Source organism: Piliocolobus tephrosceles, chromosome 13 (genome assembly GCF_002776525.5).
Source record: "Piliocolobus tephrosceles isolate RC106 chromosome 13, ASM277652v3, whole genome shotgun sequence".
NCBI lineage: Eukaryota > Metazoa > Chordata > Mammalia > Primates > Cercopithecidae > Piliocolobus > Piliocolobus tephrosceles.
In genome coordinates, this window is record NC_045446.1 from 99,853,481 (window position 1) to 99,876,909 (window position 23,429).

At 37.2% G+C, this 23,429-nt stretch overlaps 1 protein-coding gene across 1 annotated transcript in view; it reads left to right on the forward strand.

The window, feature by feature from the left end:
* The window catches only part of ZC3H12C (zinc finger CCCH-type containing 12C), a 79,324-nt gene that overhangs the window by 40,882 nt on the left and 15,013 nt on the right, over window positions 1–23,429 (forward strand). Inside the window, exons 2-3 of the mRNA XM_023208199.2 lie at window positions 2,655–3,406; window positions 19,354–19,493. Coding sequence (XP_023063967.1) covers window positions 2,655–3,406; window positions 19,354–19,493 — 892 coding nt within the window. The remainder of the gene's footprint in view (window positions 1–2,654; window positions 3,407–19,353; window positions 19,494–23,429) is intronic.

The window sequence follows — 23,429 nt, forward strand, 5'->3', positions numbered from 1 at the left end:
AACACAAAAAACAAAAACAAAAGCAAACCCCAAACTGCTCAATATTAAATAATATTTCCTAGGTCAATTCAGGGATTTGGTCAGCAAGTCATTATCTTGAAGAATTATCTCACAACAGCACTTATACAAAACCCAAACTTTTCAGGGGAGATCAAAAATGTTGCCCATTAAATGCACTTCCTGCAGTCAGAGCAGATTGTGGGGTTTACAGAACAATGATGTCGGAGCTTCCAGATTGGTTTGGCAGCTGCATTGTTCTTGGAGGGTAAACCAGACGCACTTAAGTCCCAGTCTCTTTTATAGGCTTTTGTTCATACCAAATTATTCTTTCACTGTGCTAGCATTCATGATGGCATGTTAAAGGAGTGCAGCTTAGCAACCAGCTTCTGGTTGCCAAGCAGCCCAGCTTCCAATAGGTTTTCCTCGTTTAAGATACTTTTGGTGGGAGCGCCACGAAGGCCATAGTGTGGACTTTTCTTTTAACTGTATCCCTTTATTAGGATGCTGCTGTGATTTGTTACTTGCATTATGGTGTTAGTATATTACAGTAGTTAATAAATCACAGGGTGTAAAAATCTGTTTTTAAAATTCCTTCCTTCAATTCTAAATAACTGGGCTCATGCGTATCCATATTAATAGGAAAAAATGAAGTGGATACAGCTTCATAATGAAGCAGATGTATATAGAGCTCTCCTAAGGGATATTTCTTTTTATGAGTTGGGCGATCCAGAGCTAGGGGAATTGATGTTTCTTTAAAACTAATGAATGCTGTATTAGTAGAACAATGATATTAAAGTTGTCTATCTTCTCTGGGAATAAGCCCTGAGGAAACTCCTGTAGAAGCATGTATGAGATCTGCACTGAAGGAATGTTAAGTATATTATCAAGCTGAAGATTCCATGTTCTCTTCTCTAGTATTTACCATAGTTAATAAAATGTATTTCATTACTTGACTCTCTAATTAAAGTTTACCAGGTATGCTTTCAAATTTGTGACTTCTCAGAAAATCATTTAGCATTTTCTTTTAACATTCATATAATAGCTATTTTCTAGTGTAAATATGATGTTGAAGAGCTTTAGAAACATTTTCTCAGTTTTCTTTTTCAGGTTAGTTTTAAATAGGTGTTTTATGGCAGTCTCAAATTCAACTGCCGCTGGCTTGCTTATGCTATGTCTGGGTAGAATACTAGAATTGCCTTAACAAGTAAATCATGAGGGCAGGCGCGGTGGCTCACACCTGTAATCCCAACATTTTGAGAGGCCGAGGCGGGCGGATCACTTGAGGTCAGGAGTTTGAGACCAGCATGGCCAACATGGTGAAACCTTGTCTCTACTAAAAGTATAAAAATTAACTGAGCGTGGTGGCACTCACCTGTAATCCCAGCTACTCAGGAGGCTGAGGCAGGAGAATCACTTGAATATGGGAGGCAAAGGTTGTAGTGAGCTGAGATTACACCACTGCACTCCAGCCTGGGCAACAGAGTGAGACTCCCGTCTAAAAAAAAGTAAATCATTGATGTGGATGTAGTTCTTTCAATAAAGCACCAGAGAAAATAGCTTTATTTTCCTAACCCATTCCTAGTAGAGAAATAACATTTCCAATAGTCTTTAAGGAAAAATAGTAAAATGGCAAAAAAAAAAAAAAAAATTTAAATAGTAAAAGTATTCTTATATGGTGAAAAATAGGAAAAAAGATCAGTTTTTAACCAAATGCAGATTAATGGCTAGTTAATCTGATATAATACAGGAGCATTTTCTGCCATAAAATTCAAGAAACTGAGATAACATTATTTGATATGCCTAATTGTTTGCTGCTAATTTTATGTGAGATATCATCTCTGCTTTCCACAAGTGCAGATAGAATAAAACAAGTTTTTTCCTGGAATGAAATAGACTGTTGTTTCCCTGGCACTTAATAAGGATAGCATAATGCTAGAAATTATATTGTGTTATCATGTTCCATAGTCAAAAAAATCATGATTACTAGGACAAAACCCTGTTCATCTCTAAGAAGAATTTAACTCACTTTGTAATAATTTAATTCCCTTCTGGCCATCTTAGAATATGTGCTCTTTCATTGCAGTATCTATATTATTTTTGAAAGTTCTTTAGATTGCTGTTAAGCTTCATCCAGATTTATAATGATTTTTCAAGTGTAAGTTAATGGTTTCTTTCCACGTGGTTTTCTCTTTAAAAGAATATAGATACTTATGAATTCTGTTAGAGAAAAATGTAAATAACCTGTCATGCATATTAAAAACATACTTTTTGATAATATTCTATGTGTCACTCTAGAATTATAAGCTGTCCTAAAAGTAGAAAAATCTGATTCATCAAGATTGAGAAGGAGCATGATATAGTGGGAAAAGCATGGGTTTTAGAGTCAGACGAAACTGGGTAAAAAAATCCATTTCTACTGCTTATTTACTTTGTTGCCTTGGAGGAATTACATGACCTTTCTAATTTATAACTTCTTCTGAAAAATGGCAGATGACACTCTCTTGGCAAGGGTGTTAGGAGGGAGGAGAGGATGTAGACAAAATACAAAGTATTAATAGATATTCAGTAGTTGAGTAATTCTCTTCTGACTTCTCCAGTGAGACAGAAATCAAGCCATAACTATGAAATTCTAAACATTTTACATTTTTCTCTAGGAATACGGGGTGCTTTGCATTCAGGAATACGGAAAAAACAGCAAAGTGGAGTCAAGTGCACGTAACAGCTTCATGGGCTTGAAGGATCACCTAGGCCATGACCTCGGCCACCTTTATGTGGAGAGCACTGACCCACAGTTAAGTCCAGCTGCACCTTGGTCAACAGTAGAGAGACTAAGTATGGATACCGTTAATGCGGGAAAGGATGAAAAAGAGGTGTCTGAAGAGAATGCAAGCTCTGGTGACTCTGAAGAAAACACAAATTCTGATCATGAGTCAGAACAATCGGGTAGCATTTCAGTAGAGCCAGGCTTAATAACTAAGACTCACAGACAACTCTGCAGGTCTCCCTGTTTACAGCCTCACATACTCAAGCGCAATGAAATTTTGCAAGACTTTAAACCTGAAGAGTCCCAGACTACATCCAAGGAAGCAAAGAAACCACCTGATGTGGTGCGAGAATACCAAACAAAACTGGAGTTTGCACTTAAGTTAGGTTATTCTGAAGAACAGGTTCAGCTTGTACTAAACAAACTTGGTACTGATGCTTTAATCAATGATATTTTGGGAGAACTTGTCAAACTTGGAAATAAAAGTGAGGCTGATCAGACGGTTAGTACAATTAACACTATAACACGGGAAACTTCTTCCCTGGAATCTCAGAGGTCTGAATCTCCAATGCAAGAGATTGTAACAGATGATGGTGAAAATCTGAGACCAATAGTTATTGATGGCAGCAATGTGGCAATGAGGTAAGTGGAAAAATCGTTACTGAAAATTACTACCAAATAATCTTTAAAAGTTATTTCTAATTTTGTGGCTATTTTCCTTCTCACAGTCATTAAAGTCAACATTTTTTCTGTATCCTGACGTTAACTTTAGAAAACATTAGTTTTCTGTCTCTCTTCTTTCAGGGCACTCAGCTATCTTTCCTTCATTTATCCCTGTATGGAGACCCGTTTTTCTCAGATATGTCTCTTTTTGTCCTCATCTGGCTAAATTTCTATGGTATAAAAATTAGTGTGTATTTCTGGTTTAGTATTAATCAGTAGTTTTAAATGAATAATTTGATATAATATTCAACAATTTTAGAATCTAGTAAAATGGTCTATTTCTTTAAGAAATTAAGTAACCCTAATTCTTCTAGAAAATAAACTATGTATTTTATTGATTTGAGAAAAAACCAAAGCTGTAGTTTGAATTATTTTGTAGTTTGAGTTGTTTCCATTCAAGAAATGCAAATCAGAAATAATTCTTAGGGAACTAGGGGGGAAAAAAAGCAAAACTTTCAGTGATGATTTTTTTGGCCAGGCAGGGTGGCTCACACTTGTAATCCCAACACTTTGAGAGGTGAAGGTGGAAGGATCATTTGAGGCCAGGAGTTTGAGACCAGCCTAAGCAACATAGGGAACGCCTACCTATACCAAAAATATATATATATGTATATATATATGTGTGTGTGTGTGTGTGTGTGTGTATATATATTTAAAATAAAATATTTAAAGAAATTTTTCTTAGTAATTTTGTTGGCTCAATATTTAAAGCACATCTAAATTCAATCATTTTATGGGTAACTGCTCACAATGTTCAGAGCGCTGTGAAGATAAAAAGATATATGTATAAAAGCATTAGTTCTTCTGGAGAGCTTAGAGTTTCATATGCAGTTTCTCAGAAGGTGACCTGAGGATGCCGTTTCTCAGAAGGTGACCTGAGGATGCCTACCAGAGAATCATCTGAGGGACTTGTTGAAAATGCAGATTATGTATATCAGTGCTATCCAAGAGAAATATACAGTGCAAACCATGTATACCATATTAAATGTTCTAGTACCTACATTAAAAAGTAAACAGAAACAGGTAAAATTAATGTGACTAATGTATTCTGTTTAGGCTAACATGTCTAAAATCTAAAATATCTTGCTGACATGTAATCAATTTTAAAAAGTTATTAATGAGATAGTTTACGTTTCTTTTTCTTTTTTAGACAAGGTCTCATTCTGTCACCCAGACTGGAGTGCAGTGGCACGATCTTGGCTCACTGCAACCTCTGCACCCAGGTTCAAGCAATTCTCATGCCTCCGCCTCCTTGAGTAGCTGGGACTCCAGGCACACGCCACTGTGCCTGGCTAATTTTTATATTTTTTAGTAAAGCCTGCATTTTACCATGTTGGCCATGCTGGTCTCAAACTCCTGACCTCAAGTGATCTGCCTGCCTAGGCCCCTCAAAGTGCTGGGATTACAGGCATGAGCCACCACTCCTGGCCTGCATTATTCTTTTGATTTTAAGTCTTTGAAATCTGGTGTATATCTTATAGCACATCTCAATTCAGAATAGCCATATTTCAGGTGCTCAGTATCCTGATGTGACTATTGACTACTATATTGGACCATGCGCTTCTCAAGCCCCATGCAGACCTACCAAGTCAAGTTCAAAATGTAACTCAGGCATCACTTTGTAAGAATATGCCTTCCAATAATGATGTATGCTGAAATTAGGGAGCTGCTGTTTTCTGTGGGTGACAGCAAGTTCTTTCACATAGACCATGAGGAGAACCAACCTATAATCCCCTAAACAGCTTTGTCGGGTGGAGGGAGTATTATCTTTCTTTCATTTATAAGCAAATTCAACAAGATTTGAATTACTTGCAAAGACAAAATGGAATTCAAACCCAATATGTCTGACTTAAAAGCCTATATGCTTCATCATATAAAAAAGAGAAAAACTAAGTTGAAAAGGTTAAAGCCAGATCTTACTAGAGAATTTAAAGCTGGCTGTGTAATCCAAGGGTCATTGAAGGGTTTTCAGTAGAGGAGTGTCAAGAGTGGAGTTGTGCAATATTCTGATAATTTTTGCAGTGATGTATGGGAGGTAGGAGATCAGTTTGGATGCATACCCTTTCTAATGAAGTCCTTCTCAAAGCCCTATGTACATTCCATACCTCTATGACACACATGGAATGTACATAGGGCTTTGAGAAGGACTTCAGTAAGATTACCTCTCTATTGTTTGATCTTTCCCAGACTTGACCACAAAATGATCAATTCTTGTAATAATCCAGAATGTCTGAATGATTACCTTAGTGATAACATGTAAGACCAAAAGCCATAAAATTGCCAAAGGAGGGAATAGTGAAGGAAGGTCTTAGATCCTTGAGGAACACCTAACCTAAACATGGCTGTATACCAGAATTATCAGATGAGTTATTTAAAAATACATCTTCTAGCATTCTACTCTTGCGGAATATAGAATTAGTCTCTATCCACATGTACCCTCTAGTTTAAATTAATACATTTTCTTAAATGAATCCATTGCTTTCTAGATTTTTCCCTGGTTTTAGGTTCAAATGACTTGTCATTAAGAAAATACAATTAAGACCAGGCACAGTGGCTCATGCCTATAATCCCAGCACTTTGGGAGGCCGAGGCAGGTGGATCACTTGAGGCCAGGAGTTCAAGACTAGCCTGGGCAACATGGCAAAATCCCATCTCTACTAAAAATACAAAAATTAGCTGGATATGGTGGTGCATGCCTGCACGGGAGGCTGAGGTGGGAGGATGGAACGAGCCCGGGAGGCAGAGGCTGCAGTGAGCTGAGATCACGTCACTACATTCTAGCCTGGACGACAGAGTGAGACTCCATCTCAAAAACAACAGCAACAGCAACAAATTCTAGTGAGCTATCCAGAGTGGGAATGTGATAAAACGATGTTAGACCCCTTTGGTACCTAAAAGCGTTTGAGTTCTTCAATATACTTCCATGACCTAGTCATCTGACTTCATTAAGATTAACCAAATCTCCATATCCTACTTCAGCTTCTTCCAGATTTTATATAAAATAAGAATGAAAAAGCCCACAGCTTCATGGCTACCTCCATATCATGCCATAGCACACAATCTTCTGTTGAGTGTTAGAATGAAAGCTGGCCACACCACTCTTGTGTTTTTGATATGAACACACTGTTGAAACTTTTCCCTCCTTTATCATGGCAAGTTCTACCTTTTGGGCAGTGAACCCAGGTTTCTGGGATTAGATTAAATCTCTCCCCTGACTGGTGGGTAGGCTTTATTTTTGCATGTTTGTGTGCAGTATTAGGATAAATGTTGTGTTCGCTAATAATCTCAGGTGAACCACTTTTGCCAATGGGATCCATTGCTTGTATTTTCTCTCTGTTAGTGATAGGGAGCTATCAGAAGAATTTAAGCAAGGAAAAAAGTGGCATAGTAATATTTGCCTTTAGGAAAAATCACTCTGTAGAGAAATGTAGAGAATGGATTTGAGCACTAAGATTGGAGACAAAGAGACCCACTTATGTTTGAAAATATATGCAAAAGTTAAATTGTGGACAACTCCTGGAAAAAGATGCACCAAGAACATCATTGCTTTTGTATACCAATCAAATGATACAGAATAGAGAAATAAACCAACCATTTGCTTGAGAATTTATACTCAGTTCCCCAAAGAGTCATATTGGAAAACAGCCGGTGTTAGTACACATCTGATAGTTAACTGGGGTGTTAAAAAGAGCACTGCAGGTAAATCACTGAAGTAATTTTCTTAAAGTTTGAACAGATATCAGATATAGATTATAGAGTCAGAATATGAACAGGGAAAATGCATTAAGCTGTGATAATTTTCCTCTGTATCAAGAAAATGAACTAAGCCCATATATTTATGAAATATAAGCAGAGTTTAGCAATCTGTACAATCAATATTTAAGCTTCTGATTAATCTTTTAAAAAGTACAAAGCCTTTCTTATATCTAATCTGCTTTGTAAAACTGTACGACCTTGAGAACTCTTTTTATTATAAATTTGAATACTGAAGGCTTTCTTGCCTAGGCTCTAAAATTTGCCTTCAGTTGTTTGGTTGGTTTTGCTCTCCTGTTGCCTGTTTATCATTTAAGTACAGCACTGATTTATAGTTACTAAAATCGTCCTGGACACCTAGTCCAAATATATGGTTTAGACTACAGATGAGGCTGAAAATTGCCAGAATTCATACAAATGTGTTTTTGACTCTCTCAGGAAAACTATATCAAAATTATGTGCAGTAGACTTGCATGATCCACAGTAGGATAGCCACCAGCTACGTGTGGCTGTCGAACTCTTGAAATGTATCTAGCCCAAATTGAGATATGCTGTAAATATAAAATGCATACCACATTTCAGAGACTTAGTACAAAACTATGTAAACTATTTGAGTCACTTTTATGTTGATTGTGGATTTAAAGAATTTGATATATTGAGTTAAATGAAATACATACTAAAGTTAACTTCAGCTGCTTTTTACTTTTTTAATGTGCTATGCCTGATTATTTAAAACTGCATATGGGGCTCACATTATATTTCTATTGAATAGCCTCTTAGTAGACTGTTTTGTAAGCCCCACTTTACTAGAAGTAACATTTATTAAAGGATAGCTTAAATTCCCTCTAGGTGAGTGTCACAGGTATTGCTTCATTTGGCAGTGCCCCATTTCTCTTACTGTTTTTAAAGAATATCCTTAGAGACTATGAAAAGAATCAAAGAATCAGAGCTAGCTTTTTGTTGTTGTTTAATTATATCATTGTGGAGCCTGACAAAGACAGATGTTAGAGTTGTGTTCCATTGCACCTCTTTATAATTCTAAGTACATAATTCTAGTTGTGATCAATATCATGTACTTTAATAGACCAATCAGCAGTGAACTTTCCTATTATCTCAAGTGTGCTTATTTCAACTCTAACCTAAAAATGGGCAACCTTAGTAATCCTATTACATAGAAATAAAGTTAATCACAGATCTTCACCTAACTAGTGTTACCAGTTACACAAAATGGGGAAAAAGTGGTTAGAGTCCACGTTTTCTACTTTCGTTAATAAGACCTTTTTACACCTACTAAAAAGATGTGTTTTCTTTATTGTCTTTAGACTGGATCTTGACCAGCTAGATGTTGCCTCAAATTGTAGACCTTATATGGTGAAGGAAATCTTTTTCCTTTCCTTTTTCCTTAGCCTCTTCAATTCTCAAAGCTACCTTTCTCAACTGTACTGCTGTTAAGCTCATAACCAACTGAAGGGTAATAATTATTTCCTAATAGACTTCCATAGTAATTTTGGTGTTAAATATTTTTGTTGTCCTAAATCGATGACTTTCAGGCTTCTATTTTCCTTTAAAGCAGTACAATCCTGCAAATCTCTTCATGGAAGCCCAATATTTAAAATCAAGCAAGAGCAGAGTTCTGTTTGAATTGGGAAGGATGTACAGGGTTATGTTCCCCACTTAAAAATTCCCTTCTGTACTCCCCAGAAGGTCCTGCCATGCCATGGAATTTCTATTTGGAACACAGCTTGATAAGCATTGATTTAAGTGATCTGTAACAAGGGACATGGATTTAGTTTTCTGGTGGTATGTTTAATATTTAGCATGCTGTGAATGAGATTTAGCTTCAGAATGATTTTGGTATATTGGAAACGAGATCAGAGACAATAAAGTTGAGTAGCTATAACAAAATAGGCATGCATAAATAGCTATGAGCCTTCAATACAAAAGAAAAAACTCCAGATGCCCATGAGATGAATTATAGATTCTCAAATAAATATGAAATTTAATTGGACTACAATGAGAGAAAGTAAAATACCCTGTTTCTACGTTTCTGTATTTTCCTATTGAAGATGATAGGCAACTGTACTTCTTCCCCCTGCTTAAGGAATACAGAATAGATGTAAAAGAATTTAACAATCATTAAACATTGAAAAATGCATCAGTGAAGAAGGTCTTAAAGTCATTTTTTTTAGAGTCCTTTAAAATTAAAATCTATTTTCATGTGTCCAAGATGGTTTATATAAAATCAGGCCTAAAATGTGAGAAAAAAATAAAATTAATTCACCAAATATTTGAAGAGTACCTGGACTTTATATTAATAATTTAATGTTCTATAAATATTTATTAATATTATATTATAATTATTCTGTGATTAAAATCTACTATACTCTTTCTCTAATATAATTAACTATATCTAAACTGGAAGGATTTTGATACTAAAGATTCAAGTATGATTTTCTAGTTTAAAAAGATTCTTTTTAAAAACACACGTATAAGTATATGTATAAAGACAGGGTCTTGCTATGTTGTCCAGGCTGGTTGATCTCCTGGGCTCAAGCAGTTCTCCCACCTCAGCCTCCCACAAGTGCCAGGATTACAGGAGTGAGCCACCATGCCCAGCCTAAAAAGATACCTTTATATTTCCATTCTAGCCACTTCATTGACAAACCCTGCTAACTTGTGTCCTTATCACAATAGGTGGGTTAATCTAATTACCCATTAAAGTTATAGAAACTTGCCGGGCGCGGTGGCTCAAGCCTGTAATCCCAGCACTTTGGGAGGCTGAGACGGGCGGATCACGAGGTCAGGAGATCGAGACTATCCTGGCTAACATGGTGAAACCCTGTCTCTACTAAAAAATACAAAAAACTAGCTGGGCGAGGTGGCGGACGCCTGTAGTCCCAGCTACACGGGAGACTGAGGCAGGAGAATGGCATACACCTGGGAGGCAGGGCTTGCAGTGAGCTAAGATCCGGCCACTGCACTCCAGCCTGGGCGAAAGAGCCAGACTCCGTCTCAAAAAAAAAAAAAAAAGAAACTTGATAGTCATACTTTATTTTCCCAGTGGAGGGTATCTTATGCAAGTGCATCTTAGAATACAGCAAACTTACAGGTCAAGTTTTTAATTTAAATAAAAGATGATATATAGAAGGTTATAGAAAATCAGTTGCATGTCCTTTTGAATCCCATAATTACCTTGATCTTTTGTTTGGTTTCTTTTTAAAACACTGTTTAGTGATCTCTACACATCATGCATTTTGCTCTAAAAGTCAGAGTTTAATATTGTGAGATTAAAGCTATTAAAGATGTATTTTATTGGTTTCATTTTTATTCCAAAACAAGCTTTTTTCCATTTTCTAAACATTAAGACTGAGAGGACATGAGAAAGTAAAGAAACTAACATGTGTTGAAGCCTTCGATATGCCAGGCACTTGGCTAGGTTTATTACCGTATTCAGTTCTCACAACGCTATAAGGTAGGTGAGGTTATTTTTATTTTAAAGATGAGAAATTGAGATTCAGAATAAGAATCTCTGAGATTCAGAATAAGGTCACACAGAAAAGTGGTAAAGAAAAGAATTAAACTCCTGTCAAATTCCAGAGGCTGTGTTATTTTCAGTATCTTCAAAAGCCATCTCTATTTGGAGTACTGAAATGTGCCATTCCAGGTACTTCGTATCATTAGATTTTAGATGATTTGTGAAAAAGACTTTTTAAGAATAGGTCTTCTTTGATCATGTAAATAATATACGTATTATATAAGTTTCAGAAATAAAGATCACCTATAATTTTCAAGGTTTTTAATAAGCATTATATAATATGCAAATTGTAGTAAAATCAAATTTGAGGAAATAAAAAGATAACTGAAAAGAGGTTCCTTTGTTCTTTTCTTCACTGCCATATAAAGTAGTAAAAAGAGGCAGTCTCTTTTTATAGATGCCTTCATTCTCTTTTTAGGTTTTTCCATGTTTTTCAATCACTCCTCATGTCTGTCATTGGAAGGTAACAGTTATAATTCTAAAATAACCCTTCCTGTTCTGCAGTTAACCTAGTTAATGGTATCTGTATATATACCTAAAGAAAACATTCATATGTAACATTATGGTTGTTTAGGTATGGCAGATCTAAAACTGGTTGGCCCATGATCTTCCCCTCTAGGTCCCAGACTGAGGTACATTGCATTAAAATACATGGTCCCTGGAATTTTTCTCTGCATTATAAAACCCACCTCTCTTATCTCTTAACCATTGTAGGTGGTTAATGTAGTACCATTAGCAAACAAGCATAATTCTCCGGTGGCAATTCATATGGTGTTATAGGATGCAAGATATTATTTTGACTTCTTAGCCCCTTCTGTTAAGAACAGAAAAGTGGAATTTATGTGCTTTTCCAATATATTAGTCTTGAGTAAAGATAATCTTGTTAGAGCTATGAGACAAAGTGAATTTACAGAAAAATGAAAATTTATAATAGTGAAAGTATTATGAAGAATATATTTGTTAAGATAATTTATGTTCATTTAGCTCTCCCTAATTTCCAATTGTCTAGTTCATAAGGAGTTGCATTTGTCTGAAACTGAGTAGGCATTTTTGGATAGAAGTAATGAGGTTTCAGTTAACCCAGTCCAAAGTGTAGTAGTCCTTTTCACAGCTTGGCCTGCAGATTCATCTCATCTTATTATCCAATCTGAGCTCTACAACAAATTACAGAAATTTGGGGAGGAAGTTGCAGTAACTCTAGTAAATCAGCATCTCCTACCCTATGTGGTATTTTAGTTACCCCTGATGTTAGGACGCCTCTGTTCTTCAAAATTGTGGCCCATAGCATGGAAGATCCCCAGCACATACTTACTCTTGATATAAACAAGCACATACTCACCAGCTCAAGTGCCCCGTCTCACAGAATCTTCCAGACACCCAGAGTACAGAATATGATGGCCCTTAGGTTACACGGTCGGTCCCTTCACAACAAATTAACAGCAGTAAGAAACAAAGAGGCTTGTTCTTCAAACAGAGGACCTATTGGCTCAGGAATCTCAGAGGAGAAAGAAAAGGTAGAAGATGGTTGAGAGAAACCCATAACTTGTTGTCTGTGTTTTGTTTTGTTTTTGAGACGGAGTCTCTCTCTGTCGCCCAGGCTGGAGTGCAGTGGCGCGATCTCGGCTCACTGCAAGCTCCACCTCCCAGGTTCACGCCATTCTCCTGCCTCAGCCTCCCGAGTAGCTGGGACTACAGGCGCCCGCCACCTCGCCCAGCTAAGTTTTTGTATTTTTAGTAGAGACGGGGTTTCACTGTGTTAGCCAGGATGGTCTCGATTTCCTGACCTTATGATCCGCCTGCGTCGGCCTCCCAAAGTGCTGGGATAACAGGCGTGAGCCACTGTGCCCAGCCCCATAACTTGTTTTAATGGGTCAGGGTAAAAACAGGAAAGATGAGCAGAAACTGCAGAATTCATGGCTGTAGTCTCCACAGGACAGAGCAGGAAAAGATTACGAGAGGAAAAACAAGCAAATAGATGAAGGTCTCCCATTTCCAGCACTGAGGCTCTTCCATTATGTCACTTTTGCTCCTAGTTTGCTCCACTTGCCAGTTATTTCCTGTCTGATTTCCCAAGGGGAGAAATCTCTGGAGGGGGTAGTAAAGCTTCATGGTTGGGTTGCATCTCTTGCATCTTCCTCAGTCTCTCCCAGCGTCTCTTTTTCCAATGTCCTGGCTTCCTATAATAGTGCCCCATTGCCTTTTCATTAGAGGATCTTCTCTTATTTGTTGATAGTCCCAGAAAGGGGTTTGCTCCCCTTGTGAACAAGTCTAACTGGGAAGGTAATACTGCAGTCTTAAGTTTCTTTGTCTTTGTCTTCCTACATTTTTTTTTTCCCAAAACTGGATTGCTATTGCCAATACCTGAAAAACCTGTATGTCCTTACCATCCACATACCTTTTCTTTTACCTATGCCTGAATTCTCAGTAACAAGGCTGCCATAAAGGTAGAGAAGAATAAGGGTCTATTCTGATCTGCTCTTAAATCCATCCTTGTTAATTTAGAGAATGCCTCAGTGAACCACTGATAAAAATCAGTGGGGACTCACTCAACAGCAGCATTGCAGCTTCTCCCAGGTCACCTCGCGGTGGGTTTCTAAGGCATGAGAGGAGGTAGTCTCCTCTTGTTTGAGGAGGCAGTCAGGTTCCTGAGGCCAGGGCACTGCCTTACAGGAGGGGTTATCATTTGCCTCCGTCATGCCTGTTCCATTAGCCAAACAAAGTCAGCCAGAGCAACTCCATGCAGCAGCCAGTGTGCCACAGAGCACCTTGGCAAATGTTCCAGATCTTTTCAGAGCACTGGGAAATAACTCTTTAAGATGGGTACCATCAGCTGGGGAAAAGGTCATATGCACTCCTACCATTGCCTGATGGACCTGGCAGTCCTGTATCACTGTAAAAAAGCATTTGAGTCACTGGAGCTACAAAAGGGTAGGGCTGATTTTCTTCACATTGACATGAAAAAATAAGTTGATTCAACGAGAACACATGACTACAGGGAGGGAAATATCACACACCGGGGCCTGTCGGGTGGTCAGAGGGAAGGGGAGGGAGAGCATTAGGACCAATACCTAATGCATGCAGGGCTTAAAACTGAGGTGATGGGTTGACAGGTGCAGCAAACCACCATGGCACACGTATACCTGTGTAACAGACCTGCATGTTCAGCCCTTGTATCCCAGAATTTAAAGTAACTTTAAAAAAAAAAAGAAAGAAAAGAAAAAGTAAGTTGGTTTGTATGGCACTGTAGTGTCAGTCTCATTTTGCTGTTTGGTATCATTACTCCTTTTGCCTCCCCTTTCATCCAAGTTACCACGGCAACCACTTGCCAACCTAATACCTTAATTGTAGGACAGTCTCTTGTCCAGATTCTCAGACTCCTTGTTCTTTCTTCTTCTTCATCTCTGCCTCCCTAGCTGTGTTTTGCATGTTCAGTTTAGGAAAGTTTTGGAGGTAGAATCCACGTTAGAATATTCTAATAAAGCTAACAATTTCCCCCCTTCCAAGGGAAGTTATCTCCAGATCCTGTAGCCATTGGGAATCATCCATCCATCCAGAAGGTCATTGCCCCACTCTTCTAGGTCCTAGATAGAGGCAAAGAAGAGTAACAAGAAGTAGAAAAAGCAGAAAGAGCAACAGCAGAGAGGGGTCAAGAACCTGGAAGAACAGATAGGAGCTTTCAGTTATTTAATCTCTTCCTCCGGTTTCTTAATTCATTCTTTGTGGCTGCCCACTTCATTCCTTCTTTTATTTCCTGAGATCCAGAGATACCAATAATCCTTTAGAGTGGGGTTTTTCTGAGAATTCCTGTATATACATCAATTTGTCTACTTCAAATGAGCCTTCCTTTGACCATTGCAAAGCAGGATTTTTGTAAGTATGCTTATGCCAAATGTGAGAGAATAAAAGAAGCCTTTTATTTTTTAAAAAGAGACCTACTGACAATATTCTAGGCATCTCATATTTTTCTACTGTTAAAGATGAATCAGATGGGACCTTCAGTGAGTTACCCGTTTTGCTCAATTGTAACTTGGAATTTGCAGAGAGGCTTTGGAATTTTCCCTGGGAACCGAATCCCACTCAGCCAAAGTAGTCAGAGGGAGACTTTTTGGCAAACATTCAGAGTTCTTACCTAATCACGGGTGACCACAAATCCTCCAACAAATTCACCCAGCAAAAGGACTCACTTGAGATATACCAATCTTCCTTATTGCCAAATTGTTGGGATAAAAAAGTAATCAAGGCCCAAAGGAACATGCTAATTCATAAATGTAGAATTAACTAATTTTGTTACTGAGCAGAAAACCCCTGCGTCCCTGCAGACCGCCCATAAATGGCTATAGAGCTATGATGAATGTCCTCTATTTATATGGAATTAAATCTATGGTCCTTTTTTAGTAAATAGTCAACAGATAGTTCATTTGCATCAGTAGCTACATGGCACTTACTCTGACATCCTGTTTTTCATCATTCCTTATCTGGCTCACTCTGATTTTGTAATTCTTTATCAGTACCTCCTCCAGTTGTCCCTTATATTGTATCTAGCATGTATGATGAGTCACATCCTTCATCATGCATCAGTAAGGTTAGATTAAGTTCAGTCTCCCAAAACCTCTCCTAGTGTGACAAGTCCCATCTGCGGGTTTGAGCCACCAGGTAATTGTCTGCTCAGGCTTAAGTTGTTATACTACGAATGATTCTGGATCTTGATGCCTGACACGGACTTCCAAGACAACAGTAGCCATTCTGGAGATTTCTCTGTTAGCATTCATTTTGGGGCCTGATCAGGGGAATACTGGCTGGGAAAGTCCTGGTAACTCGGGGACCCACCCTGCTCATCCCCATTTACCTGCCTTTCCCCTGCCGTTCAAAAGATAAGAACAGTAGCTTGTCCCCAAGTGCCATCTAAGGCTGGGGGGAGGATGAAAGGCAGCTGCCAATTGTATTGAATCTAATTTCGAGTTCCTGTCAGGTTTTACTGTACCTGGATGCAGAGCTACTGTGTTTTAGAGAAAGTACGCCTTCCGCTTTATGGAAGTATTGCCAAATTGCTCTCCCAAATAGTTATACCAATTTACACTCCCACCTGTGATGTATGAGTTCCTACTTTCACACATTCTTGGCAACATCTGGTGTTTGCAGACTTTATTTTTACCAATCTGATGGGTGTGAAGTAGTGTCTCATTTTGGCTTTAATTTGCATTTCTTTACTATTGAACATCTTTTCCTATGTTCATTGGTCATTTGAGTTTCCTCTTCTGTGAATTGATTGTTCATATCTTTTGCCTTAAAAAACAACTGGCTACCTCTTTTAATATATGAGAGTACTTTATATTCTGAGTACTAACCTTTTGATTGGTTTTACATGTTGCAAATCTCTTCTCCAAAGCTATGACCTGTTTTTTTTTTTTTATTATGAAGTCTTTTGTATAAAGAACTTTCATCTGCTCCAATATATCTATTTTTCTTAATAGCATGTAGTTCTATGTCTTGTTTAAGAAGTATTTTCTTATCCTGATGTGAATGTCTCTGGTAATTTCTTCTAAAACTTTTATAATTTTTCTTTTCATATTTAAATATTTGATCTATCAACAATTTATTTTTTGTATATGGTGTGAGATTAAAATGCAGTTTTATTTTTCCATAGAAATAACCAGTTGCCCTAGTACCATTTGCTAAATAGTTCATCTTTTCCTCATTGATTTATAATGTCACCTTATTGCTGGCCTTTTGTTTTTCTGTATTAATTTTAAGATTAGCCTCTCAAGTTCTGTGAAAAAAACCTTTGGAGAATTTGATTGGAATTGCAACATACAGATAAATTTGAAATCATTTGCCGTCTTTATTAATCAAATCATACTGTCCATAAAAATAGTATATTGTTCTTTTATTTAAGTCTTCCCTTACACCCTTTAATATAGGTTTTCAATTTTCAGTTTATCTATAAAGCTCTTGCATGTCTTTTTTTCAGGATTGGTATGGCTTTTATTACATTACAAATTGGATCTTTTTAAATTAAAATTGTACATTGGTTTTGCTGCTATAGCAACACTAATTTTTTAACAAGGACGTTATATCTGCAATGTCATAACATATTGTGGTGAAAGAGTGTATCATATGTATGGTACAGATTCCTGCTATCTGTTGAAATCTCTTCTATGACCTAGTACATAGCCAATTTATTTATAAAGTTTTCATATTTTTAAAAATTTTTTTCTCTTTAGTTTTGTGCAAACTTTGTATATGTCCATTAGATCAAGCTTGTAATTGATTATTCCAATTATCTATATCCTTATTCAATGTTTTCTTCTTCTGTCAATTAGTATGGTTGTGGATTTTTTTCATTTTGTCAGTAATACTGTGATCTTTTGTGTTACTAATTTGGAGATGAGTTTAGAATGACTATAGCTTCCTATTAACCATTACATAGTAACTTTTCTGCTCCTAATAATGGTTTTTGCCATAGAATATATTTCTTGGTATTCATAGAGCTGTGCCAGTTTTCTTTTGGTTCATGGTATGCCTAGCATAGCAATTAGGGATGTTTTCAGCTACAGACAACAGAAAACTTGACCACAGTTTCTTAAACACGTGGAGGATTATGTGTTTCTCAATGAGATGGAGATATTTACCATTAACGATGTGCCGTTTTTCATCCTCATCCTTGTTTATTCCCTGTGAGTCTTTGTGGAGAGGGGGGATAATGAAACAACCTTTAATATCAGAATTGCATAGTACAGTATCCTGTTTTCTCATCTATAGAATCTTTATCCCGTAATTGTAAATGGTTTGCTGTTTGCACACATTTTATGAAAGTAAAAGTTATTTAATTAATTAGGAGATAGAATTTCCTATTTCTAGAGTAAATGTGACCGTTATCTTTACCAAATGAAATTACCAGGAAGAAATGTTTATGCAGGCCTGTTGTTAGAGCCAGAAGCAATTAAATGTTCAACTCTCAGTAAACCAAGTATCATTAGTTTACTGGCAAAGCTTATTACGGTAGATTTCAGACAAGATCCAGTGCATTCAGGGTGGTATGGCCGTAGACACAATGCAATAGATTTCAAAGCATTAATGCAAAGTAAAATTATAGTGAGGTTTTAGCAAGCTGACTTTTTGCATCTAGGAATGCTTGGTACATATGTTCTCTCTAGAGATACGATTTTCTACAGTTTTTCTGAAGACTGATTCAGTATTTCATTATTTTCCATGAAACCTAATATCACTTGGTACCTTTTGCTGGAGCATTCACCAGGCTATCAGGTCACCCTTCTTACCTAGAAAATGACCTCAAAATTTCCCTTTCCTTATCCCATTTTCTGAAACTTAGTGCATCTGATTTCCCATCTAATCATGCCCTGGACCATTAGGACAGGACTGTGGAACCAGGTATTGTCTCTTGTTTGTATTTGGAGCCTTCAACATCTACAAAGCAAGTTAGTCTATATCTGTTTTTTACTAAAAATGCTTAACCATATGTTAGATGGTTCTAGGGTTTCCCAGGGAACCCTAGAACAAAATATGAATATGCCTAATGTTTAGTTTATGCTAAAAGTTAATAAAGCATTTACCTATATTATTTCATTCAGCCCTCCTTAGTCCTAAGAAGAAAAAATATCTCCATTATAGATAACAAATAGAGCCTTCGCACTGTAAAATAACATAATTATTGCATTCAAAGCAGGAGACTTTTTCTTCAAAAACATTGGAATTAGTATTATTTTTGAATTATTAGGTTAAAGTGTACAAGTAGGGCCTGGTGCTAGATAAATACTTACTGAATGACTACACTCTTAGTTGGGCATTTTCTTTTAGGAACTAAGGCTGCTAATCCAATTTTGAATGCCGTTTTGTCATCATTAATCCTTGTCCAACACAATATAGTTGAACAGAAACTAGGTGTTTTTTTACTGCAGTGTATGCAGAGTGTTTCTTCTATGAAGTTAAGCATTGTGAACATTTTTTTCCTTTCAGTGAGTGTGTAGTATGTTGTTTTACATTGGTCACCTAATAAAGTTTGTGCATTATTCAGTCATTGAGTATTGAAATACACACTAAGAACTTTTGAGAAAGAAAAGTTTTTAGAAACTCATAAGTATTTACTTACGAGTTTTTACAGATTTTTTTAGTTTTTTACAGATTTTTCAGATTTTTTGATAGATGATTTTTACCACTGTTTTTACAGATTTTTTTTTTTTTTTTTTTCTGTATTGAGTTCTTGACATTTGACTGAAATTCTTCTTGCTGTGGTTGAAAGAAGCCCTTTCTGTTTTCTTTATTCTGATCAAAAACAGCTTGTGTCTTTCTGACTAGTTAACCTTTACAACTTTACCTTTGAAAACTCACTTTTGTTTCTTCTCTGGAAAAGTATCATCCCAATTTTCTTTTGTGTTTTTCCTCACAGATCTTGATTTTCAACTTAGTTATCTTGATGTGTCTCTGAGCTATAAACTCCATTTTAAATCTGACATCTCTTATTACTGTTGTAATTATGTAATAATTGCTGTTTATAAACTTGAATTAATTTACTTACATTTAGGTTTTGTTGTGTTTTAAGTGTTCTGTAATAATCTTTCAGCCATGGAAACAAAGAAGTATTTTCCTGCAGAGGAATAAAATTGGCAGTGGATTGGTTTTTGGAAAGAGGCCACAAAGATATTACAGTTTTTGTTCCTGCTTGGAGGAAAGAGCAGTCCCGACCTGATGCTCTCATTACAGGTAGGCTTATTCCAGGCAGCTGCTTGTTCCTCGCTTTCCTGTCATTCCCATGCAGTGTCTGGCACTGTCAGGTATCCTGAATCTGTTTCACTGACTCAGTGTATGCAGTGGGACACTAACGTTGTTTTTTGTTGTTGTTGTTTTCTGAGATAGAGTCACACACTGTCACCCAGGCTGGAGTATAGTGGTGCGATCTTGGCTCACTGCAACCTCCGCCTCCCAGGTTCAAGCGATTCTCGTGCCTCAACCTGCCAAGTAGCTGGGACTACAGGCACGCACCACCACACCCAGCTAATTTTTGTATTTTTAGTAGAGACAGGATTTCACCCTGTTGGCCAGACTGGTCTCGAACTCCTGACCTCAACTGATCTGCCCACCTGTATGAGTTTCAGGCAATGATGTCCTCTATAACTGTTCACTCCCAAAGTGCTGGGATTACAGGCATGAGCTACCATGCCTGTCCTGGTTTTGAGTTTGAAAACTATCTGGTTTTATTAATTAAACATTAATCATCACTACATAAGCCAGGTGTTTTTTTCTTTACTTTTGTGGAAATTTTGACGTCAAATTTTGGGAAATTCTGACCTTTAGAGAGATGCCAGAAGTCACAAGATCTGGATCCAAATTCTGGCTTTGCTGTTCACTAGCTATGAAGACCTTGAGCCACGCAATGAACCCTTTTGGGCCCCAATTTTCTCATGTGCTATTGTGACATTAGGTGGCGGTCAGATTCTAATAACAACAGTTCAAAAAAGACATGTAAGACCATAAGATGTGCTTCAGTCCAGTAGAAAGAAATGTATTTTGCATTATGTTGTAGTGTTTAAATGTCTGAGTTTCAGGCAATGATGTCCTTTATAACTGTTCATTACTATTGTTGAACATTTTGCCCAATTGCAGTGATTTACAATCAACCTCCAACCTTTCTTGTCCTTCTCTCTGCATCCAGCATTGACAAAAACTGAGGCACCTGTGTAAAGAAAACTGTAAAACATTTTAAATAAAAAACAAAGAGACCACCTAACATATACCCAAAGGGGATGATTAAGACTTAATTTTCGGCCGCGCACAGTGGCTCATGCTTGTAATCCCAGCACTTTGGGAGGCTGAGGCAGGCGTATCAGTTGAGCTCAATAGTTCGAGACCAGCCTGGGCAACATGGTGAAACCCTGTTTCTACCAAAAATATAAAAAAAATTAGCCAGGTGTGGTGGTGTGTGCTATGGTCCCAGCTACCCAAGAGGCTGAAGTGGGAGAATCACTTGAGCCCTGGAGGCAGAAGTTGCAGTGAGCTGAGATCGTGCCACTGCACTCCAACCTGGGTGACACAGTGAGACCCCATCTCAAAAAAAAAATAAGACTTAATTTTTATGTATAATTATTACTTCATTGTTAAATTAACATAAGAATGAATAGGCAAGTCATGGTGGAGTCCAGAGCATGGAACCAGACCCTTAGCCTATGTATATAAACGTAAAGCAGAGAGGTCATAATTCAACCAGTAGTACCAAATATTGGATAACCCTTTGGGAAAAGTGTACTTGTTTAGACCCTTATCTTATACCATATAACAATAAATTCCAGATGATTGAAGACTTAATTGTCAAAAATCAAACCATCAGAGACCAAAAGAATTTTCTAAATTTAAAACTTTTAGAAGAAATTACTAAGGAAAAGAGAGATAAAATTATATCAAAATTAAAGCTCCTGCATTTTGAGAAACTTTCTTAAAAATGATAATCGACCAGTTGCCTAAGGAAAAAAAATCCAACAAAGAATCGTGTCCTTAATACAAAGAGCTCATACAGATTGATTAAAAAAACAACAAACTTCTTTCCAGTATATAAGCATCAAAAGGCTAGGAATAGACAACTTCCAGAATGCAAGCACTAAATAAGAAGAAAAAAAGTTCAACCCAATTAGTAATTAAATAAATGCAAATCTAAACAATGTTATTTTTTACCCAACAAATTAGCAGAGATGGCCAGATGCGGAGGCTCACGCCTGTAATCCCAACACTTTGGGAGGCCAAGGCAGATGGATCACTTGAGGTCAGGAGTTCAAGACCAGCCTGGCCAACATGGTAAAACCCTGTCTCCACTAAAAACACAAAAAATTAGCCAGGCCTGGTGGCGGGCACCTGTAATCCCAGCTATTAGGGAGGCTGAGACAGAAGAATCACTTGAACCCAGGAAGTGGGGGTTGCAGTGAACTGAGATCATGCCATCACACTCCAGCCTGGACAACTGAGCAAGACTCCATCTCAAAACCCCGTCTCTAAAAAATACAAAAAACTAGTCGGGCGATGTGGCGGGTGCCTGTAGTCCCAGCTACTCGGGAGGCTGAGGCAGGAAAATGGCGTAAACCCAGGAGGCAGAGCTTGCAGTGAGCTGAGATCCGGCCACTGCACTCCAGCCTGGGCGGCAGAGCGAGACTACGTCTCAAAAAAAAAAAAAAAAAATAGCAGAAAGTAAAAATCTGATAACACTCAATGCCCTGAAGCAGTTACTCATAGGCTGCTGTGGAAATTGTTGCAGCCTGTCAAGAAAGTAGTTGGTCTTAAAATATTAATATTCTTGGATCTACTAGTTCGCCTTCTAAGAATAAGTTCCAAGAAAATAAGCAGAAGTACAGACAAATATTTATGACCTCTGCACATCCCATGCAGTATTATTATTTAGAATAGAAAAAAAAAAGTTTTCATTCGTTAGAAGAATGGTTCAATCAATTAGGATGTATCAATATGATAGAATATGCATTAGAATATTCAGGCAGAATTTTTAATGATCTGCGGAAATGCTGTTTTGCATAAAAGGCAGATTTTATTTTATAGACAGATACACAGACAGGCATACATATATATATACACACATATATCAACAATGGAAAGAACAAAATACGCAGAAAAGATGAGAAGGAAATATACCAAACTGTTAACAGTAATTGCCTCTTGGTTGCAACTTTGTGAGGTCTTTATTTCTCCCTGCTTCTTAGTACTTGTCCTTACCTTTCTCATTTTCTACAGGGAACCTAACAATGTTTTGATAATGGGGGAAGGGATAAAGTAAACTAAAAAAAGAAAAACAATATTTAAGCATGTAAATGATTTTAAAGCTTCCTGAACATGAAAGGAGTATGAAAGCAAGAAGAAGAGAAAATGATAGTACACTGTGTAAAATGTGTCTAAGTTTAGTTTTAAAAATACCAGCATGCCAGTCCCTGGAACACATCAGTATGCAGACTGCTTTGTGAAATGCCAAACTAATGTCAGAGGCTTTTAGGTGTTATAATCCCAGGGTAATAATTCTCTTGACTAAATCCCTCAACCAGATAATACCTGGTAAATTGAGTAGCCCAATACTCTTTCACTGCACCAAAAAAAGACACTTGATAAGAAATATTTTCAAGTTGTCAGCATCATAGATTCAGATTAGCACTTTTGCCAATCTTCCATTCATTTATCAAATATTTAACAAGCACTAGCTGTGTATCAAGTGCTGTGCTAAGAACTAGAAATTCAGTTAACTTTCTAGTTTTACTGAACCCATATTACTTAGGTCAGGATTATTTATGTCATCCTAATTAATGTCCTTCTAACCTCATTAACAATTAAAGAAATGCAAATTAAGCAACATGATGACTGTGAGGCCACCAAACTTAATCTACAACTCACTTTGGTGAGGATCAAGACATGGCATAGATGAGTAAACATCCTTACAAATAATAAAGTGCCATAGATTACTCATGAACATAAGACTATGAATGAACTGAAAGACTTCAGAGTATGTGGGTTTAAGTAACTCATTTATTCACTGCATAGACAGTCACTGAACACCTACTGGTATGCCTCATGGGCTGGGTGCTGATGGATACAAAGATAAATGACATATGGCACATGCCCTCAAAATGCTTATCAGGTTAACACACAAAACTATAA